Raw genomic sequence first — 19425 nt, forward strand, 5'->3', positions numbered from 1 at the left:
TTTGGGAGCAAAATTTCCTGTCATTTCCAACTGAACTGTCTTCTACAACATGTCAGCCCAAATGCATGCCTACAGAACTCCTTACTTTTATTAGGAAGTCAAAAAGCTGGGTTTTGTTTTCTAAACAAAAATCTTTCAAGACTTCTTAATCTCATCTACATTCCACAATCTAATCAATACCTACCTCCATTTCAGCATCCCACCATCTCTCCCATATGATGTTGAAAAGATCTGGCTAAACAGTTAAATTCTTCTTATGAAGAAAAAAATTAACAACCGTGGCATTCTATTTTTAAATAATAAATAGAAAATATTTATTTTACATCATTTTCAAGATCATTTTGACAAAAAGGCAGTTTTCATCAAGCATTAGATAGACCAAAAGAAAGAACTTTTACAGGAAGCTTCATAGCTCATACAACTACATACACAAGGTGAGTTCTTGCTTTTTAGATATATTTATGTATGTGTATGTTTCCAGTTTTAACAATTACAAACTAAAAGCTAATATACTGAATTTCAAGAAAACTTCTACTTATTATATATTTACATTGCAGTAATAAAATCAGTGCTTAATATGTTCAAAACAGACAGATATGAAGACAATAGTATCTTGCCACATTACCATCTCTCATCTATGTGATGTTAAATTTCTTCTTCTTAAAATTTTCATTTCTTCAAAGACCTGCTTCCTAGCACTAGCTCTGTGCTACTGACAACATATGTTTTTGGAAATAGCACAACAAATCTTGTACTGAGATTATAAAAAGATAGAATTCATTACCAGTGCAGTGATCAGCAAAGAAAATATGGTGTTTTTCTCATTGCTTTAATGAGTAATCAGCATTAAAACAAAGAAACAACAACAACAAAAAATCCCCTAAAAGCCCCAAGCAGACAAAAATCAACCAACTGACCTGCAGGTGTCTTTAGTTCATTATAGAGACATCAGTCTGCTGACAAAGACATAATCGTGTCTTTGGGCAAAGTCATTTCATGCTTTCCACAATGGGATGATGATAGCAATTTACCACTAGTCATATTGAAAGGAGTAGATATCATGAAAAGAGGATGAGGAAAAAAGACTGTATCTGATTTTGAGCACCAGTCAAACCTTCCAATACCACTACTATTTAATTAGAGCAAAACAGTGAGATTTGGATCTTCAGAGAAGAATTGATGGCTGGCAGGAGGACTTCTAAAATTCAAGTGTAAGTAAAGAAAAAGAGTAGAAATATGCTTAATTCAGAAAATCCCTCAAAGAATATTCACAAAAAGCACAGTTAAAATCAGGTCTTGCAACTATGTTATCGTGAAGAGATTCCTTAAGAGTATCTTTGGAGATAAAGCATAGAAATGTGCGACAGATCCTTAACTGAATTCAACAGTGCTGTCAAAGTTTATAGCAGCTAAAACCCTGTCCTGTATAATATGTATGTTCACAAATAAGGCAATAATAAGGATTGTTAAATTCAAGCTGCAGCAATTAGACCTGGACTCTGAACATGCCAGCCGTTAGGGAGTTTTGGATTAGGCCCAACTCTAGGAAAATTGAATGACAGAGAAGTAAGATGCCTAGGAGTGAACTTCAAGACAAAATATTGTATATTAAATTGTAGAAGTGAAAGCGTATGGCAAGAGCATGCAACTAAACATCATAAAGAGATTAAAAGAAATGTCTGTAAAAAAAATGGTAATTTATACACACATTAAGCACTGATGAAATTTCCTGTCTGGACATGATTTTATTTTACATTATCTGAAGCAATGAACTAGTTGAATTACTTTTTCTGTCTTGCCTTTATACGCGCAAGTGCAAGACTTCTAAACCTGACTTTTTGCTTTTTTGCGTTTTCATTTTTTTTGTTAACCATACTTTCTGCAAACATGTAAAATAACAAGTTCTCAATGCACTGGTTAATAATACCATATTTCTACTTCATAAAATATCTGCAAAATAAAGCACCCTGTTATAAGGGTAACAACTGCCTCAGCTTGTATATGAAAAACAATGTGTTAGCACAGCATACAAACCCCCAAAGATCTATTGAATATTTGTAACAATGCGATATAAAACATGATTTAAACATAAAAATATTCATAGTATATAAGACAATCTTCCATTTTTAGGACATTACGCTTCACACATACCATACATACGCATACAGAAACACAAACGTACGCTCACTCTCTTGCTTAGAGACTGACTCTATGACCCTCAGTATGGACTTGCCATTCTTTCAGAGTAATAGTTTTTGCTCTAAGTATACAGCTATTTTCCAGTGTATTTGATTCCAAAGTAACACAAAAGAATGATGTAATCACATGGCAAATATGTTGAATATGAAAAGTTAGTCAATAAATATTGTTCTGCTACAGGAAATGTTGTGTAACAGTTTAGCCACATGGCTTGCAATCTTATATAAAAGGACAGCAAGGGCTTTCTTCAGAAACCTCTCGAGTCTTGATCATGTTTCTTATTCTATTCACAATGTTAAAAAAAGCTCAGATCCCCCCCAAAGCAGTCTAGTATGAAGAACAAATTGTTCAGACAAAAGTCGGTAAGAGCCATGTGGTCTCACATTATCTATGCTCCTCTCCCCCAAACACATTATGCAGTTATACCATCTATAGAAACAAGGGAAAAAATATTTATTCATCTGTGTCTCATATACAAGTAGCTTGGTTTCTCCTCACCACACTCTGCCCTTCCATTTCCTGGGTGTGTTTCTTCCATAGCAGACAGACAGCAGCCACAAGATGCGTTAATGACATCTCTAGATCACACTTCCCAGAGTTCATTTCAAGCTTTGCCAAGAGAAGTTGTGACTAAGTGTGATTTTTTTTTCTCTCTGTGTTCATTCACTTTTTTTTTGCTATAGAAGTTGTCTCTTAGGTTTGTGCTTTGTTATGGTTTCCCATCGTTTTATCAAAGTACAATAGTTTTATTTTTAACATCTAGAGAATTTTGAGCCCTCAGAATCATTTTTTTTCTTTTTTCTTTCATTTTATTTGTTTATTTAAGTGTAGGATCATTTTTTTCCCTGTCATATATGACTTTGTTCTCTGCTCTCTCTCCTCCCAGCCCTGGAGAACTTATCTCCCCAGGACCTCCCAGCTGGCAGTTGCCAAAGTCCTTCTTGTCTTGGTTCTTGCAGAGTCTACAGGGTGGATGAGCTTTGTTTATAATCCCTCAGGATGACAGAGGCATAGGTCACATCTGGAGGGGTGCAAAGCACCGACTCTGAGACAGGGGAGCTGGGTATGGAGCTGCCTGAAGCCACCGAATCACGGAAAGGGGATGGAGGTGTCAGTGCTGGAGAGTCTTCCAGAGTCAGTTTGCTGGTTACTGGCTCCTCCTCCTCCTCCTCTGGGTTCTTCTCATAGATGTATCCCTGAATGAGCTTCAACTTTTCACTGTCTGCTTCCTCAGCTGGGGGAGACAGGGGCTCCTCGCTGAAGGCGGCCACCTGGAGAGGCAGTAAGGGAGTCTGCTGGGGCTGAGGGGGCTGATAGGGGGGCTGCACACCATTCCCTGAGCTGGGCATGGAGAGGGCAGCGCTGAAGTCCGGGATGCCAGTGGCAAACTTGTTGACCACTCCTTGCAGCTGGTCCATGAGAGACTGTGGCTGCAGGGGCAGGGTCTTGGGGGACTGCTCAGGCAAGAAGAGGTGGGTCTCCTCTGACATATCCTGCAGCGGGGGGGTTGTCGCTACCCGTCTGTGCACCACCATGGAGGGGCTGCTGGGCTGGTTGAGGTGAATGGGCTCTTTATCTTCTTCCTCCACCACATTGCACAGAGTCTTACTGCTGATGTCAGTAAAAGTCAAGCTCTTGCTTTGACCGTGGTAGCTTTTAGTGAGGGGTTTGATCACTGCTGTCTGATTGCACCCTGTCTCCTGGTTCTTGACATGCACTGAGAGTCTGTGCCACATGTGTTCCCCCTGGGGAGCTTGTCTTCCACCTGGTTCAGACCATGACACAGACTTTCCATTAGAACTATGAATAAAATAAAGATGGGTTTATTTGCATTTACATTATGCAGACACAGGCAGTATAACAAACAAGCCTACAAAAATACTGATTGCTTTGCCTCATTAATAAGCCTCCCCCCCCTCCAATTACTTGTATCTTCCCAGAAATACCACAGCAGGAAACAAGTGTCTTTTAACAGCATCAATTACTGTGATTTTCATCCAAAGGCAATTACTCGCTTCTAGTTACCCACCCCACAGCCAGCCTGGAAAGCCTAACCCATGGTGAGGGCCCTGGCAGTGACAGCAATATTTTGAAGACTCTAGCCATGTAATTCTCTATCTAGGTTTGCTCTTACCACATTGCAATAGGGAAGAAAAAGAGGAAAAAATCACAGGAAAACCTTTATTAAGCCTAATGTACAGCTCATAGGAAATATTTCCAAACTATTGGAAAACTCTTTGGCACTCTGAATAAAGACAGGGATTGTTACTAACCCCTCCTTTCCTTTTTATTCCCTGTCCCCAATTTGCACTGAGAAACAGATTAACTGCTACAGAAATGAAGGACTCCCAGGGCCTCCATCAGGTAGGAGTAAACACACTTCTTCCCGAGTGACTAGTATTTACAAACAAGGATAAAATACTGGGACTGAAAACAGTTGGTTTGTGTGGGTGGAGGAACAAGGAACAACATGATCATGGTAAATCGAACCCTCTGACTGCGTGCAGCTTATATTCCATCAAAATGCTGAGTTGCTTGGCTGAGTGAGGACCTGAGGGTCAGGTCTGATCCTGAAGAACTGCAGTGAGGTTTTTGCATTTCCCTGTTCCTTTGCAGGGAACAGGACTCAAAGCAGAATAATATCTCATTTTGAGCTGGTGGAATAGGGAGCTGAGCAGTGCTTAAGTGGACCAAAAAATTGCTTAATTGCAGGTCAGGTAGTAGAGATCATTTACAGATTATAATATACATCACGTGGGTGGAAACCAGAGACTGAGGAGAAATTCTCTGATGATTTATGGGAGGCAGCCTTATCTCAGGGTTTCATTCATCAGGGGGCAGAAGTAAACAAGGGATTACATTTCAGACCCTGTAATTGCAGTGCAGGTGGGAGGCAATCTGGGTGGGAGGCTGGCACAGCACTGTTGCCTCCTGCTACTGCACACACCAGGGGAGATTGCTTCCTTTCCATACAGCCTGTAATATTTTCCTGAGTACTTTACTTTTCATTGCTCATACTCCTGCATTTCTCTTTTCCAGTGTGTAAATAATTACCAGTTAAATTGTATGAAAAAAATACTAACTGATTGTGATAGCTGGAAGAAACTGTTACAACACAGATAATGTTGTAAGTCAAGCAAAATGAAAAAGAAATATATGTGACAATGCCGCACATTTCTGCCGAGCAGTAAATATTCCTGGAGAAAGAAAGAATTTGAAATGGATCCAAGCTGGGAAGTTCATCTCCACCTCCAGACTCCAAACGCTGGACTTGTGACTCACTACCTCTGTGCAAACTCGCTCACAAGAGTAGGCCAATCTAAAAAATGTGTAACTCCCCAAAAGCATGTAGTTAGCAGGACCTGAAGCTGTTTGGATTTAGAAGTTTAACCTAGACAGGAAAAAAACAAGTTCCCACCTGAAGAATTAAACATTTATGTTACAGTTATACAGAAGAATGAACATTTAGAAGCATTTCTGTTTTGATGAAAATGAGCTGTGATATAATATTTTTTAAGTGCTATAGAGATAAGAAAATAAATGTAGCTGTTTGCACGAAAGATTTTTAAAATAATATTTTAACATACCAAGATCTACAAACTCTTAACACAGAAACACATTTTGTCTTCTTTGACTTCAAAACAAGTCTCTTCTTGCAGAGAGGAAAATATGTCAAGTGCTCTCTTATTGTATTTTGCTGATGCTATAGCTTACAAACACTGCAAAGGGCTTTTCAGAAAAGAACATGATGATTATCTGCTGTCTCTTATGCTTAGTCCACTTCTGTATCTTTTACTTCTTCATACCTAGCTCTGGTGCAACATCTCACTTTTGAATCCCTCTTCACACCATCTGTTTAGTCTCTATCTCATTTTGTTTCCAAGATTTTGTATTTTACATCAAAGACAAGCACTGCTATTTTAAGGAACTCACTACCTCGGTCTTCAGATCTTCTTCCCATTCAGTTCATTTTCCTCCCCTCACTCTCAAATTCTGACTTCTTCCTTCTGTAGCATTCTCTTTAAAGTACTTAATCAAGTCCATGTCAATGGCTGTACTTATATCAAACTGTGCTGGGACTGCAGTACCCAAACATAAACAAACCACTTAATTAGGATTTGTCTGTTACTGACTTGCTCTACAGGGAAAGCTGGTGCCATGGAAATGCCTTGCCTCTGCTTGCTGGGCCTTAGTGCTCATGATTCAGACGGCCTTGTGACAAATAGGTTTAGAGTCACAGTGGCTCTCCATGGGGTCAGTCTGGCTGTTTCCACTGTGAAATATCTCCTTTCTGTTACCATTCTCCTCAGTCTCTCATACCAGCTCTTTCCCTCAACTTGCTCCCCTTGCTGTGACCGTGTACAGTTAGCCCGTTAATGAGTCGTGTTTGAGAGAGAGTCACAAGACTGCTGTAGAAATACCTGGGCTCTGTCTTGCTAGACAGCTGGCAGGGAGTCACACCGAGTTTGACACATTAGGGCAGAATTAACAATTAACATGCAAGAAAAATGCTTATTATTTTGGGACAAAGACCAGCCACCTTGAATGGCATTAATCAACATTTAGACAAAAAGAAAAGATGGGATTGGAAAAACTTAGACCTGAACTGGGTCTTGGCAAGATAGTAGTCCACCCACTTGTTTGAAACATATATTGACTTTAGCTGCTGTTTCTCAACTTTCACCACAGCTTTGTCCAGGGGGAGTTGATGTTTTGAGGAATAGATGTAAGTATTTTTCTTGTGTGAGTTTTTATTAGTTCTGCGAGCAGATCTGTCACTATTTTTGGTAATTCAAAGTGTTGATTTAATGCATGTATCGATCTTCACAATGTACTCTCTGCGTGACTCTGGGGCAGTCATTTTCAGATGCTTATAGCTGATGATTTCAGACACTAAACAGAAAAAACAACTTCAGACCTTAGCAGTTACTTGAAGAAAGTCTTTAAAAGAACTGATGTACCCAAACTTGACATCGTGATCCAAAATACCACTGCCCAGCTGTAGGAAATGCCTACAGCTTGTTACACGGCTCACTCTTCATTGTTAAGAATCTCCAGCTACCAAAAATCTTGCTGTTCTTTGTGGCTAGGACTGACCTGAACCAATCCAGTCACAGGCCAAGAACAGAGTTCTGCTCCTGCCAGTGCCTGGGAGATCTGACCTTGTTGGCTTCCTTGGAGTAATGTTGAGTCTGAGCACCCCACAGTGGATGGTTCCTCACGACACTGCAGGGTCCTGAAGATGTCTTACTTTAGCCATTGGATAGCAAAGGTCCCTTTAAATATTAGAGGCTGAATACTCCTGAGGTGGAAGATAATTGCCCCAGTGGTCTAAGGTAATCTAGTCTATGTAACTCTCTGGTCCTCTCAGCAGCAAAGCTATAGCCTGAAACCCAGAGCACACAGAATTAGATGAACTTGCCCGAATGTTTGCCTTTTTTTGCCTTGAACATTTTATGCATAACAATCCTTGACTGATACCACATAAAATGGTTAAACAGAGTGATGTGTTGTGACAAGCTTAATTTTAGGAATCCACGTGTTGGCAAATGGCTTCTCATCCAATATAGTGCTTGTCATTGCCAGAATGAAACAACTGGAGATGCAGTCAATGAAGTGCTGAGAAAGAACACATCTAGTTAAAAAAGAAGGGTCATTCCTAGATCTGTTAGAATTCACCCCTTATTTCCTTTCTTTAAGATGCCAGAGTTATGGTCTGTTATATTCTCCAACTGGCCATGAGCTAAGGGAGAACTTTAAGCTTGCTGAGATGAGTGACAGTTATTTGAGCCAGGCCTGGTGATGTTAAACAAGATCCAGAGCACAGATTTATAATATAAGGCTGGTGGTTTTTTAAGCAGCAGTGGCAATTAACCACTGGAAGAGGTTATAGGAGAAATGACATATGTTCCCTTTCACCATCAGACTGATGCTCTGGCCAGACCTACCACTTCATAGTCACTACAGTAAATGAAATACCACAGCCAGTAGGACGCATTGAGACAACCAAGCGGTCCTTTCTATGAAGATAAAATCTTAGGAATGAATGTTACATGCAGCCTGAGAAGGCCCTATCAACTTTGACAGCAAAAAATGAGTCCAAACCAAACCCTGAGCTATCACCAACCAGACAGGGTCAGTGCCAGGTACTGCCCAGTCAACAGGTGATGCTCCCACCTTCAGAGTGGGGCACTATGACCTGCTGCCTGAAAACCATGTTCCATAAAGCAGCACATGCAAGGTTGTCCCTGCACACTTACACAGAAATGTCCAGCCTTCAAACGTAGCGAGGAAACAGAATAAAGGAAAGGCCCCATCCAAAAGCTGTGCATTGAACAGAGCCTTTCTCAGCCCAAAAAGCAGTTGATGATGAATGCCCTCCTAGGGAACAAACAGAGGAATTTCTGCCCTGCTGACAGAAAGGAAGTTAGCCATCCAACTCTGTAGTCATGTATGAAGCAATAACAAGCCTGAGCAAAGCTCTGTCCCTCTGCAGCCTCACTGTTCCTGGGCCTGAGCTAACAAGCTAAAATTTGAGGCTAGTACCTGCACTACAGCACATTGCCAGTGCTTTGCTGGTATTCCCAAGGTCTCTTCCATTTTAGCTCCCACTTCAGAAAGACTACTGGGGCATGAAATTTAATTATAGGAGTGAAATGGTTTTAATCCAGGTTAAGGATATCTGCCTGTGTTAAACCTAACTCCTTTCTTAGAGCCACAGCAGTCAGCCCTGCCACGCGTTAGCAGAGGAAGCCACTCTGGTTAGCACATTCCTGCAAGCCTAGTGTTTGGAACATTGCTTCTAGGGACACATCTCTTTTACTAACCCAGGTTTAACCTCTCTGTGGCTCACCCCAGAATGAGTGAACCATCATCAACCACTGTCTCGGCCTGATGTATGCTGTGGGCTTTTTTGCCTGGTAAGCATCAATTATTATCACCTAAAAGAAAAAAAGAATTGCAAACTAATTTCAGCCTTAGTCCATTTACACTGTAATCTCTATCTCAGTGGTTAAGAGAACCTTGCAACAGTTCTCACAATATGACTCCAGTGCTTTCCGTGGTGCTATATAATTAGAGCAAAGTTTAACACCCCACTGGTGTATCTGGAAGTTTAAATTACTGAACTAACTTTTCCTTGTCTCTCCCCCAAATCTTTTTTTCGGGACAAAATTGCCTTGGGCATGGAACACAACGTTCTATATAAATTAGAGAGCTGTTTTAAATATATGATGGAAACTCTGCACAAAATACAGCAAAACAAAACGATATAAGGCTGCTTCACTGTCATCAACTGATGACAGTTGGGATTGTTGCAGCTGAGCACAAGCCCAGAGCCACCTTCCCAACCCTCTTACCCTGGCTTATGTCAAGTAAATCTAAGCTAGTTATTTCCTTCATTAGTTACTCTGCTGCAAAAGCTAAATATTACTTTGATCTGAGCTACACAAAGGCTTTCTAATGTACAACAACCCTATTGTTAACTGATTTTTCTGATTTTTTTTTTCTTAAAAACTGCAGCGTTAATATACAGTTGGAAATGTGGATGCAGTAGCTATGCCTAGCCTGAGTCGCCTGCGATGTGATCCTGGTTTCCATCCACAGGGCCCCCTGGTTGGGTTCAGACCCTCGGAGCAGTATGAGAGTTTGCCTGCTCCACTGCCTCTATGCCCTGGTCAACCAGATGGGGAAAGCTGAGCCAAGAGTGGAAACACACGATTTACGCTCATGCTACCATGGAACTGGGTTGCTGCTAGACTCATACCAAGCCCCAAGAGCAGGGGAGTACTTCCAAATCCAGTGGCTGAGATATAGCCAAATATCCCTAAATAAATGGATTGATTCACTTTGGGACTTAACAACTACATACATGTATGTAGGTACTTTTATACAACTGTAAATTTGGAGAGAGATCAGCACTGCCATGTTTCAATATAGATGAAGTCCTACAGCTTTAATATGTATCACAGATCTTACCTAGCTCAAAAAGGTATGAGAATATTGCACTGATAATATGTATAAAGGGCTGACTACTACTTATTGTTACTTGTATTAATTTTTAGTCTCATATGCAATATAGAAAATATGTCACTTTTCAGTCATCCATCTAATTATTATTATTAATGAAACTTTTTGTTCACCAGATTAAAAATAAGTTACTACAAATAATTTAGAGAAATACATTTGTAGAGTTTGAAAACTGCTTGTGATCTGTTGGCTTTAACATTATGAAAGTGTCCTCAAAAGTGCAAAACAATGCTGCAGCTTGTGGACTATTCATTAAGTATTTTGAAACAAAAATAACCAAATAGTTGCTAATGCGTTGCTTGGAAAAAAAACACCTTATTCTAATTCATAATACAAAGTTCTGGATAATAAACTGTTTGTCCCAAATAGCAGGCAAATTCTTCCAGTGTTCAAGAAATGAAGATCAGAAACCTGCAAATCAAAATAAAATTAAAAAGTACTCTTACTATGAAAAAAATCTGAATCTTTTTATTTTGTTGTCCTTAATGAATAAACCCCACTAGATATTCAGAATTAATACATCCTAATAGATCACCATTGTAATTTTTTTTAAGGATTTTAAAGTTAGTGCACAGAAAAAACATGCTGAGAATCATCATGGATCCTCTGATATCAATGGAGAAGCACATTTGTGTTATGTGGAGGTGTGTCTCATGACACACATTTAAATAAATTTCTATGATAGTGCAGCCAATGACAATACTTGAACCAAAGCATTTATTCAGACAGGCTCAAAAAGGACCACAGCTGCTCCTTTGCAGTTCCTGAAAACTGAAAATTATGATGCGTTCACTAAAGAGACCAGGAAAGCTTAGGAACATGGGAAGAAAAAGATAGAATTAAATTAATTTAGGAAAAGCGTAGGTGGGTGCAACTAAGACAAAATAGTGTGTAGGGCTGAAAGGCTGTAAAGATCAACAGCCTTCAAAAAACTTTGCATCAAAATAAATACCATGGGAAAAGATCTTGAGCAGCTTTTGAATAAAATCTCTAATTAATGAATTTCAAATATAAGAAAGCCACAAAACCCAGCCCATGAACACTATGTTCCCCACTCAAAAGCACCACACCACAATACAGATATTAGGAGGTCTTTCCTATGAATGCAATCTAATAGTAATTAAGTCAGTTGGAGGTTTGTCCTTGCTTTCTGTAATCCTCTGTGGTTCTGAAGGAAAAATTTTTGGGCACCATTTTTTTTTACCAGAAAGATATTGACAAACTAGAAGCTGTGTACTGAACAGCGACAAAAAAACCCAAACCAAACAAAACCCAACAAACACTGGGGACAGAGAGGAGAGTGCATGAGAAAAGCTAAAATAGCTGAATATAATCAGTTTGATACAGGAGCACAGTAAGAGTTTTTAAACATCTGAAAGGCACTGACACTGAGGCTGGAAGGTATTTCACATATCATACAGATGCACCACTGAGAAGTCTAGATGCAATTGCAAAAGGAAAAAATTAAACAGAAAATCCAGAATATTTCCTAGTCAATAGCTGTATCAAAGTAGGAATAAATTCCTAATGAACTGGTAAAAGTCTGTTGCCATGGGTGTTTGCTGCAAAAAAAGTGTGCAGTGTTTGCAGAGGTAGCTGTCAATGATGTCTTTTTGCCACTATAACTTGTTAGACTCTCTGGTACACTTAAGAATCAAATAAACTCCCAACAGTTTAAATAGTGCTTGAAGAGCCATCAGACTTGCCTTAACATGCCAGCATTTTGAGTACAAACTTAACCCAATTGTCACAGGAAGCTTAGTCATGAGGCCCCTCATTTGTAATTACAGCTCTCCCTACCATGCAGCAGTAGATAAAGCAGCTAGTAAAGCCTGTGGCTTTTCTGGGTGTATCTGAAAGTTTCTATGGTAACAAATGTGCAGCTTCAGAAGAAAAAGTTGATATTTCTGAGATTTTTATTAGGATAATAAATTTTATGTATTTAAAATTTATATTTTGATTTTATTCTGCTTTCTGGCTATCTCCAGGGTCATATGGAGAATGGAAATCAACACTAGTATAATAACTGTTGCCAAGTGTCGTGCATACCAAAACATAAGAGAGTTTCAAGTCCCTACACCTATTTGCTTGTAACTGGAAGGTGGGGGAAAACATAGCACCACCCATGGTGTTTTCTCGTATCTTGGGAAGCCAAGCAGGGCTTCCTCTGGAAATTCCAATCTTGCAAACTGCTGCAGTTCTGGTGACTGAGACTAAGGCGTGAGGCCAGGTGGGGATGATGGGCATCTGGTGATAGTGATGGACACGTGCCTAATGCTCAGCCTGGGCTGCATGGCCACAAAGAGCTCAGGCAGTGGTTCACTGCTGGAGAATGTGCCCTTACCCTGGTCACAGTGCAGCACTGCCAGGTCTCTGAAACCATCAGCCCTGGATGGATGGAGAGGGAGACCTGAGGGACAGGGTCAGAGGGAGAAGCCAAAACAGCACTTTTCATGCTCAGCAGGTCTGAAAAGCTCCACTGCGTTTTAAAGTCTTGCTTATCTGTGTAGCTGCTGCAAGCGTTTGGAGTCCCACCAGAGGTGTTTCTCAGGAGCTCATATGAATGAGGATTTTTTTATCCAAACTGAAAAAAAATCCCAACTGTTGTCATGCAAAAAGCAGGAGTTTCAGCTTTCCTTATGCTCAGGAGTTTTAAAGCTTGTTCCAATGCTTTTTGAATATAATCTGTTATTGCATTTGTCTTTCTTTGCCTTATACTGGTATGCCTGTGTTGGGCTCACATTTCATCATCAGTCTTTCCAGACAAACAATTGGCAATCTGTGCCCTAGGAATCTTCAGCACTTGTTCCAGATCAGAAAAGAAAAGCATATTGTTGTTGGACTGGAAGCAAGTAAAAAAAATGTGTATACTGCTCCTACGCTGGCTTTGTAAAATTTGCATTTCAGGGTGACAAACCTCATTGCTGCACAGGCCCTATAAAACTATCACTATTGCTCAAAATATATGATACGTTGTATGTATTTTTTCCGATCTGCAAATCAGAGGATCAAGATTTGATTGAAATAACATCAGTGCTACCCATCCACAAAAAGCATAGCCTCTCAGAGGCACATTCAGAGCTAGAAAGCTTTGTTGCTCATTAGAGCTGAACAGCATCTCTGGCGATAGAGAGACAGCGCTGCTCAAAATGCTGTGTCAGTGGATCTCAGGCAGCTTTCCACATAGTCACTGCACAACCTTCCCTGGGGCTGGAAGCAGGACTGTTTCACATCTGCAGTTTATCAGACACAAATGAGCATAAATCTGTTCTGGAAGAAAGGAGGCAAGGCCTTTCTGTTTCTGCAACAACTAGCATGTTTTCTCCACCGAGTTTGTGTTTGCTCAGAGAGGGCAGTATTTGCACTCTTGTTCCTATACAGCTGAACTTTGCTATTGTTCACTGAATGCAGAATATGCAGAATCTGTATATCTTTCAGAAATTATAACAGGAAAAAATTCTCTGCTCTTATTTAAATATACCTTAGGGCAACTATTTGTTTCTAGGCCAGATTCTGGTGGTTTTATTTACACATGACTGTCTCACAATTTCCCTGTTCTGCAAATCCCATTCAAAGCAGTGTTTTCTGTGTTCCCTCTGCTGGCTCTGCAGCAGCAGTTCACTAACAAACACAGTTAGCAGGATCTGTGCACAGCAAAAGTGTCTTGCCATGAGACAGCCACTAGATTGCTGTTTAAAGCACCCAGGATAGTCATCTCCATGCAAAACTGTAAAAAGAAAAAAAATGTTGGCTAAATGGAAAAAGAAAATAAAATTAGTACAAAAAAAAAGTATTTGCAAAGTTGTAGACATTTACAAGTAAAACTGAAGGCTTAAAAAAAAAAGTAAAAGCTGCAAAAAGTTATTTAGCGTCCTCTTCATCACATCTGGACAATCAGATTAAGGCATTATGTGAAACAGGGGACATAAGCAAATTTTCCATATTTAATGGCATGCACCACATTTGTCCCATCATTAGATAAACCAATGATAAACCAATGAGAAAGCGAAAGCAAGGGATAAAACCACTCTTTGTCATGCAGCTTCTCTTACACATTCACTGCAGTGTGGGAATTTTCAAAGCTGCACATGTGCCGACGGACACTGGCTGATGGGCGAGAACTCTGGCTGCCTCTTCCTGAAGATTGAAAAGAAAAAGACACCCAGTGAGTGGTTATACACATGTGCACACATGGTGGCTATACCACTCAATAGGGTGCCTGTCCCTCACCTATGCCTAAGTGTCTCTGTGAGCTTTCCAATTTTTTCTCCTCTTGCTCATTGGGTCAGTCACCTCGCCTTGCCACACAGGTTTCTCCTTGACCCCAGCCTTACTACTTAAAACAGGTTTGCATGGTGTTCGTACCTGCCTCCTCTACTGGGCACTGATGTGTTCTACATACCAGATGGCAAAGGGCTGTTGTGCACTTAGCTGCCAGTGGAAATTTTCCCCTGGTATTTTCAACACAGGGTGAAATGATGAAAAAGGAGCATCTGTCTTTCACATCTTATTTACAAAAGCACCACCAAAAGTTCTTGCAGGTGGAGGTTTTAACATATACTCAGCTCCTGCTTTTTCCTGTATCTCTTATTCCTACTATCTGCTTTTCTAAACATTTCCTTTATGATTCCTTCTAAATGTTTACTTTTTGAGCTCTAGCTGAATAGCTACTTGCTTTCATTATATATGACTTTGTTGTATGTACTTCATATTTCTCAAGGATACATTTGTCTTATTGAGGTAAACACAAAATGAAGGGTCTCCTAGATCCTCTGTCTGCACCAGTAATTCAAAAATGGATTGGAGATTGTAGTTTTGGCCATTAATATAAGACAATTTCTACTTCCTTCTACTTGCCTTCCTCTATCAAGTGGATGTAAACTCTCATATGTATTCCCCAGTATCACTAAAAATATATATACACACGCATGTGCTTTGACAAAAATCTCAGGGTTTTTTGCACATGTAATGTATCAATGAATTTCTGCAAAAGAAAAGTTGTCATTGTATTGCAAATAAAATGCAAATAAAAATTCAGCATTTCTCCCCATTAAACAAATAATCATAGTGCATGCTTGCCATACTTCTGTTTACCTCGAAACAACAGATTGGTGGATTGTATGTGCATGTACTACATACTCAGTACAGCTGATCATGAGCCAAATAAGCCATTCTTCTCGCCACATACCAAAGCATGGAAGCACAAAGTGACGTACACAGAATACATGCATACCCATTTTGTAGAGGTAGATGCCTTGAGATGACTTCTGAACTATTATGAATAAAACACAAATAAGACATACTGCTGAACAATTTTGTAAACCTACTCACTTTGCAGTCTCTAGAATAATTCAATTCCTTACCAGGTGTAATGAGATTTCTGATATTTGACAGTTTAAAGGTGATTATAATTAGGAACTTAGCTATCAAGCTCTCTCCTACACCCTATTTAAGTTACGGAGATTATTAAGCTTCTGATTAAACAGAATATACAACCTCCAGTTTTCTTCACATACTGACAGAATAAGAGCATTCTACTCTCTGTGCTTGCTTTGTTAAAAGTCAGAAATTAGTAGTTAATTCAGTCACAGGAGCTAATTTTACGAAACAAGTAGCCTCTTCCAACCTGGTTATTCTATGATTCTATGATTCTATGATTATCCAAGAGAAAAATCCAGTTCTAAATGTATTTAACACATATGCAGTACTGTATGCAGAATGGAAGGCACACAGCCACAGAAAAACTTATGCATGGACCTTGAGAAAGGTGGAAAACTCTTGTTTCAGAGAACTACTTGGGAACTGAGTCTTTTTGAGCTAACAGGCTTTACCAGCTGTTGTCCCTCAGATACAGTGTTTTGCTGTTACTTTTGGCTTCCTTTTGGCATGCCATGTTTTGCATCCTTATATCTTCTTACTCAGATGTTCTCCCAGAGTGACTTCAGAGCATTTGGGTCCCCAGACTGTGGATATCTGTAGGCCTTGTTATGAAATCCTCCTATGTGAAAGGAAGAAAGAAGCTTGCTTCCTCAGATAGTCCAAAATTCTTCCTAACAGGATCAAAATACAGTGAACTTCTTTGTTAGTATGGCTGCAGCTGTGATCCTCAGCCAAAATCAAACACAGATATTGCATCTAACAGAGTACGCAACCCCTTAGAGCCACATAAGGTTTGAATTCTGTGGGAGGCTGTTGTTAAAATGCTGCCAAGCTCAATCAAAGCAGTGGTCTGCCTTTTAGTCAAGGTCAAGGAGGAACCCTGTGTGGTGATGTACAGCATATACACTACTGAAACCGGCTCTAAATCTCAAGGTTCATGCTTCAGTAGAATTTGGATTTGGATGCACAGTGAAATTTGGATTTATACCGTTAAGGGAAATGCAGTGCGTGTACTGAGTGTACTTCAGTGAGTTATTTTACAATTATCAAACCATTGCCAACTGCATAGATAATAATAAATGGTTTTGAAGTGTTCAGTTTGAAGTATCCTTGTAGTCTTGCTTTGTCTTACTAGTAGTGTGTGCTAATAGTGCAAAGCCCTGAACAGCATTAATTCCTAATCTCTGTAACCCCTTTTTTCATTTTTTTTTCAACTGTGACAATGTATCCTCTCTTCTTCCTCCCAGCCTTCCAGGCAGTGATGGAGCTTCAGGTACATTTCTCTCGCTACAATAAAAAAAAAAAAAATAGGTAGCCTGCCCACCTTTATAACGTGAGTATTAATGAGCCTTTTTTGGGGCAGTCTTCTCAAGGGTACTTGAGAAGGGCACAGCCTTCTCACTTTGTGCTGAATGGTTAATTGCATGCTGAGCCCAGAAGCAGGGTGGATCTTCTGTGTATTTGAACAAGGAGCTGGCATAACATCTTGAAAGTGTCTGAAGTGCTTTCTAACAAACCCCTGGGTGTAACAACAGGGAATCTGGCAGAGGAAGCAGGGTGGCAGTGCAAAAGGTTCCTGAAAGAGGTGGATTAATTGCTTTATGTTCTCTGAAGCAGAGAAATGCTTCTAGCTAGTTGTTCAGAACAGAGTAGGTAACAGGCCTGTTGAAATCTGCAGTGAGGAATATAAAGGATCTGAGGGAAGAGTCTTTCTTGCCACTTTTTTTTTTTTCTTAAGTGTAATTGAATCATCCCGCGAGGCAAACAGCTGTGTCAGGATTGTAGGAAAGTGTAAATTGCTATCTGTAATGTTTTATACCTGAACAGCTATGAAACCAGAAACATTCACCTTCTGCTCTGGAATTACTCTCTCTGCTCTTCCAGACTCCCCTAACAGACACAAATTGAATGAATCTTATCTGGTGTCCAAGATAACTGAAGCGCAGGACACCTATCATCTGAAGCAACGGTCAGAGATCCTCCATACTAGATGTTGCCTGACCTGTAAGGAAAGCTTTTGCATTCCCCACAGCGAAAAACACACAGAACAGGACAGCTCCAGATTTTATGCAATCCAATCTGAAACAACTAATCATCAATAACATCAGGTTAAAAATAAAGCAGGGAGGATATTCAAGAAAAAATAAAATGCCATCAAGCTGATACTTATAGTGATAGCCCCGAACCATTCCCTAGTTTTTCATAACTTAAGTATAACCCTAAGCTTTAATACAGGAAAGGAGAAGCACTGTGGCACACTGTCATCACATCCTAGACTAGCTCCTGCTCCGGCATTCAGACTGACTGCCCTCCACAGCTCAACACCACTACAAACTTTCTAGCCTGCTTTTCACCTCCTCAGCCCTCTAGCACTCTGCAAGGTGGCTGGGGAAGTAAGCACACATCATATGTTAAACCAGATCAGTAAAGGGCTGAACTAGACGCTCAACCCAAATCCTTTTGTGTCTCTAAATCTAGTATCTTCCCAGGCAGAAGCATTCATCTCCTGGTGTTTGTGTCCCTGAAAGATCGAGTTTTATATATGGTTTTCATGGCTGGATCAAATTACATCTACATAAATGGAAGGAAGGACGACCATATCCTTTTCCTGTAGGAAGAGGAGATGAATTTTCAATGCATTTTGCATGAGCCAGGATCTGATAGAAGATTTCTGCAATATATTTCAATAAACCAACAGATGAAGTAGGGAAGATGGACAGGTTTTCAGTACGAATTAATTGTAAAACACAAGTCCTGAATTCCAAGCTAAGTGATGGCTGGAAATAATTGCTCTGAATTTAACTTAACTTTGCTAATAAATGGTGCCATGGCAGTTTTTTGGAGAGAAAGAAATCAGTAAGAGCCATAGAGCAAAGAGCACTGCAAGTAGGAGGGAAGTTACAGGCTCATTCACCCTTGCCAGGCAGAGTGAGACATATCACCCGTGGAGGATTGAGGAGCAGGAGGGAATTCACAGCACACTCTCTTTGTTAAGATGTGAGCATCTGCTGAAGAGGACAGAAGGGTCACAGTCACTCTTTTAGTCCCAGTAGGATGCCCAGGAGGACCCAGTGCTGAGCAGCAGGTGGAGACAGAGCTAAGGCTGCACTTCAGGTCTCCCTAGGCCAGCAGGAGCCAGCTGTGTGCCCTGGGGAGCAATCCAACCCTTCCCAGCTGCTCCCTCCTGCTGCCCCACCCTCCCCTCCATCCCAGCACAACCCTTGGTGTAATTGCTCGATCAACTGGCAGCGAAGGAGAGAGACAGCTGATCTGGGTCACAGCTAAAGCAGAAATAGAAAAGAAAAAAAAAATATTATCAGTTCTGCACTCCACAGCATGGCTGTCCAGGCTCTTGTCTCTGCATAAATAAAAGGACAGCATGGGGTAAAGTAAGGCTTTGGGTGTCATTTCTGGCTTAGGGCAGCTTAAAGCATCTGTGGTTCTACAAGCTCTGATAGCCCAAACTAGATGCAGACAAATCTCTTGGCTCTCTGGGATGGTGGTAGGAGAGATTTTTGAGATAAGGTATAACCCTAAGGACTAAGAAATGCGTATAGCCTTACATTTCAGAGTATGTGAGAAAGTAAAGGAGGAAGGACTGCTCACTGACTGGGGAGCACAGAGATGGCTTGGGCCACACTTCATGATTAGCAAGCTCCCACTGCCCACACGTGACTCATGCTACACACCCACAAAAGGTCCCACTACACCCCCACAAGCCCACACTGCACACACCAGCTTCCAAGGACACTTACGGAGCTGCTGGTTGGCTCCTGCATATTCACAGCCTTAACCTGCCATCTAGGGCATGGGAGCTGG

The 19425-nt window shown here is 40.5% G+C and overlaps 1 protein-coding gene across 4 annotated transcripts in view; it reads right to left on the reverse strand.

Annotated features, from left to right (window-relative positions):
- Positions 1–335: 335 nt before the first annotated feature.
- GRM1 (glutamate metabotropic receptor 1) overlaps positions 336–19425 on the reverse strand; it is a 181874-nt gene continuing 162784 nt past the window's right edge. The window contains exons 9-10 of one of the 4 annotated variants that reach the window (XM_069852176.1): positions 14280–14364; positions 3838–3964 (exon numbers count right to left, since the gene is read on the reverse strand). In XM_069852176.1, coding sequence (XP_069708277.1) covers positions 14304–14364 — 61 coding nt within the window. In that variant the 3' untranslated portion in view covers positions 3838–3964; positions 14280–14303. Of the gene's footprint in view, positions 4000–14279; positions 14365–19425 lie in introns of all 4 variants that reach the window. The other 3 variants (XM_069852175.1, XM_069852173.1, XM_069852174.1) reach the window with 3 other exon arrangements.

This window comes from Phaenicophaeus curvirostris, chromosome 2 (assembly GCF_032191515.1).
Source record: "Phaenicophaeus curvirostris isolate KB17595 chromosome 2, BPBGC_Pcur_1.0, whole genome shotgun sequence".
Taxonomy (NCBI): Eukaryota; Metazoa; Chordata; class Aves; order Cuculiformes; family Cuculidae; genus Phaenicophaeus; species Phaenicophaeus curvirostris.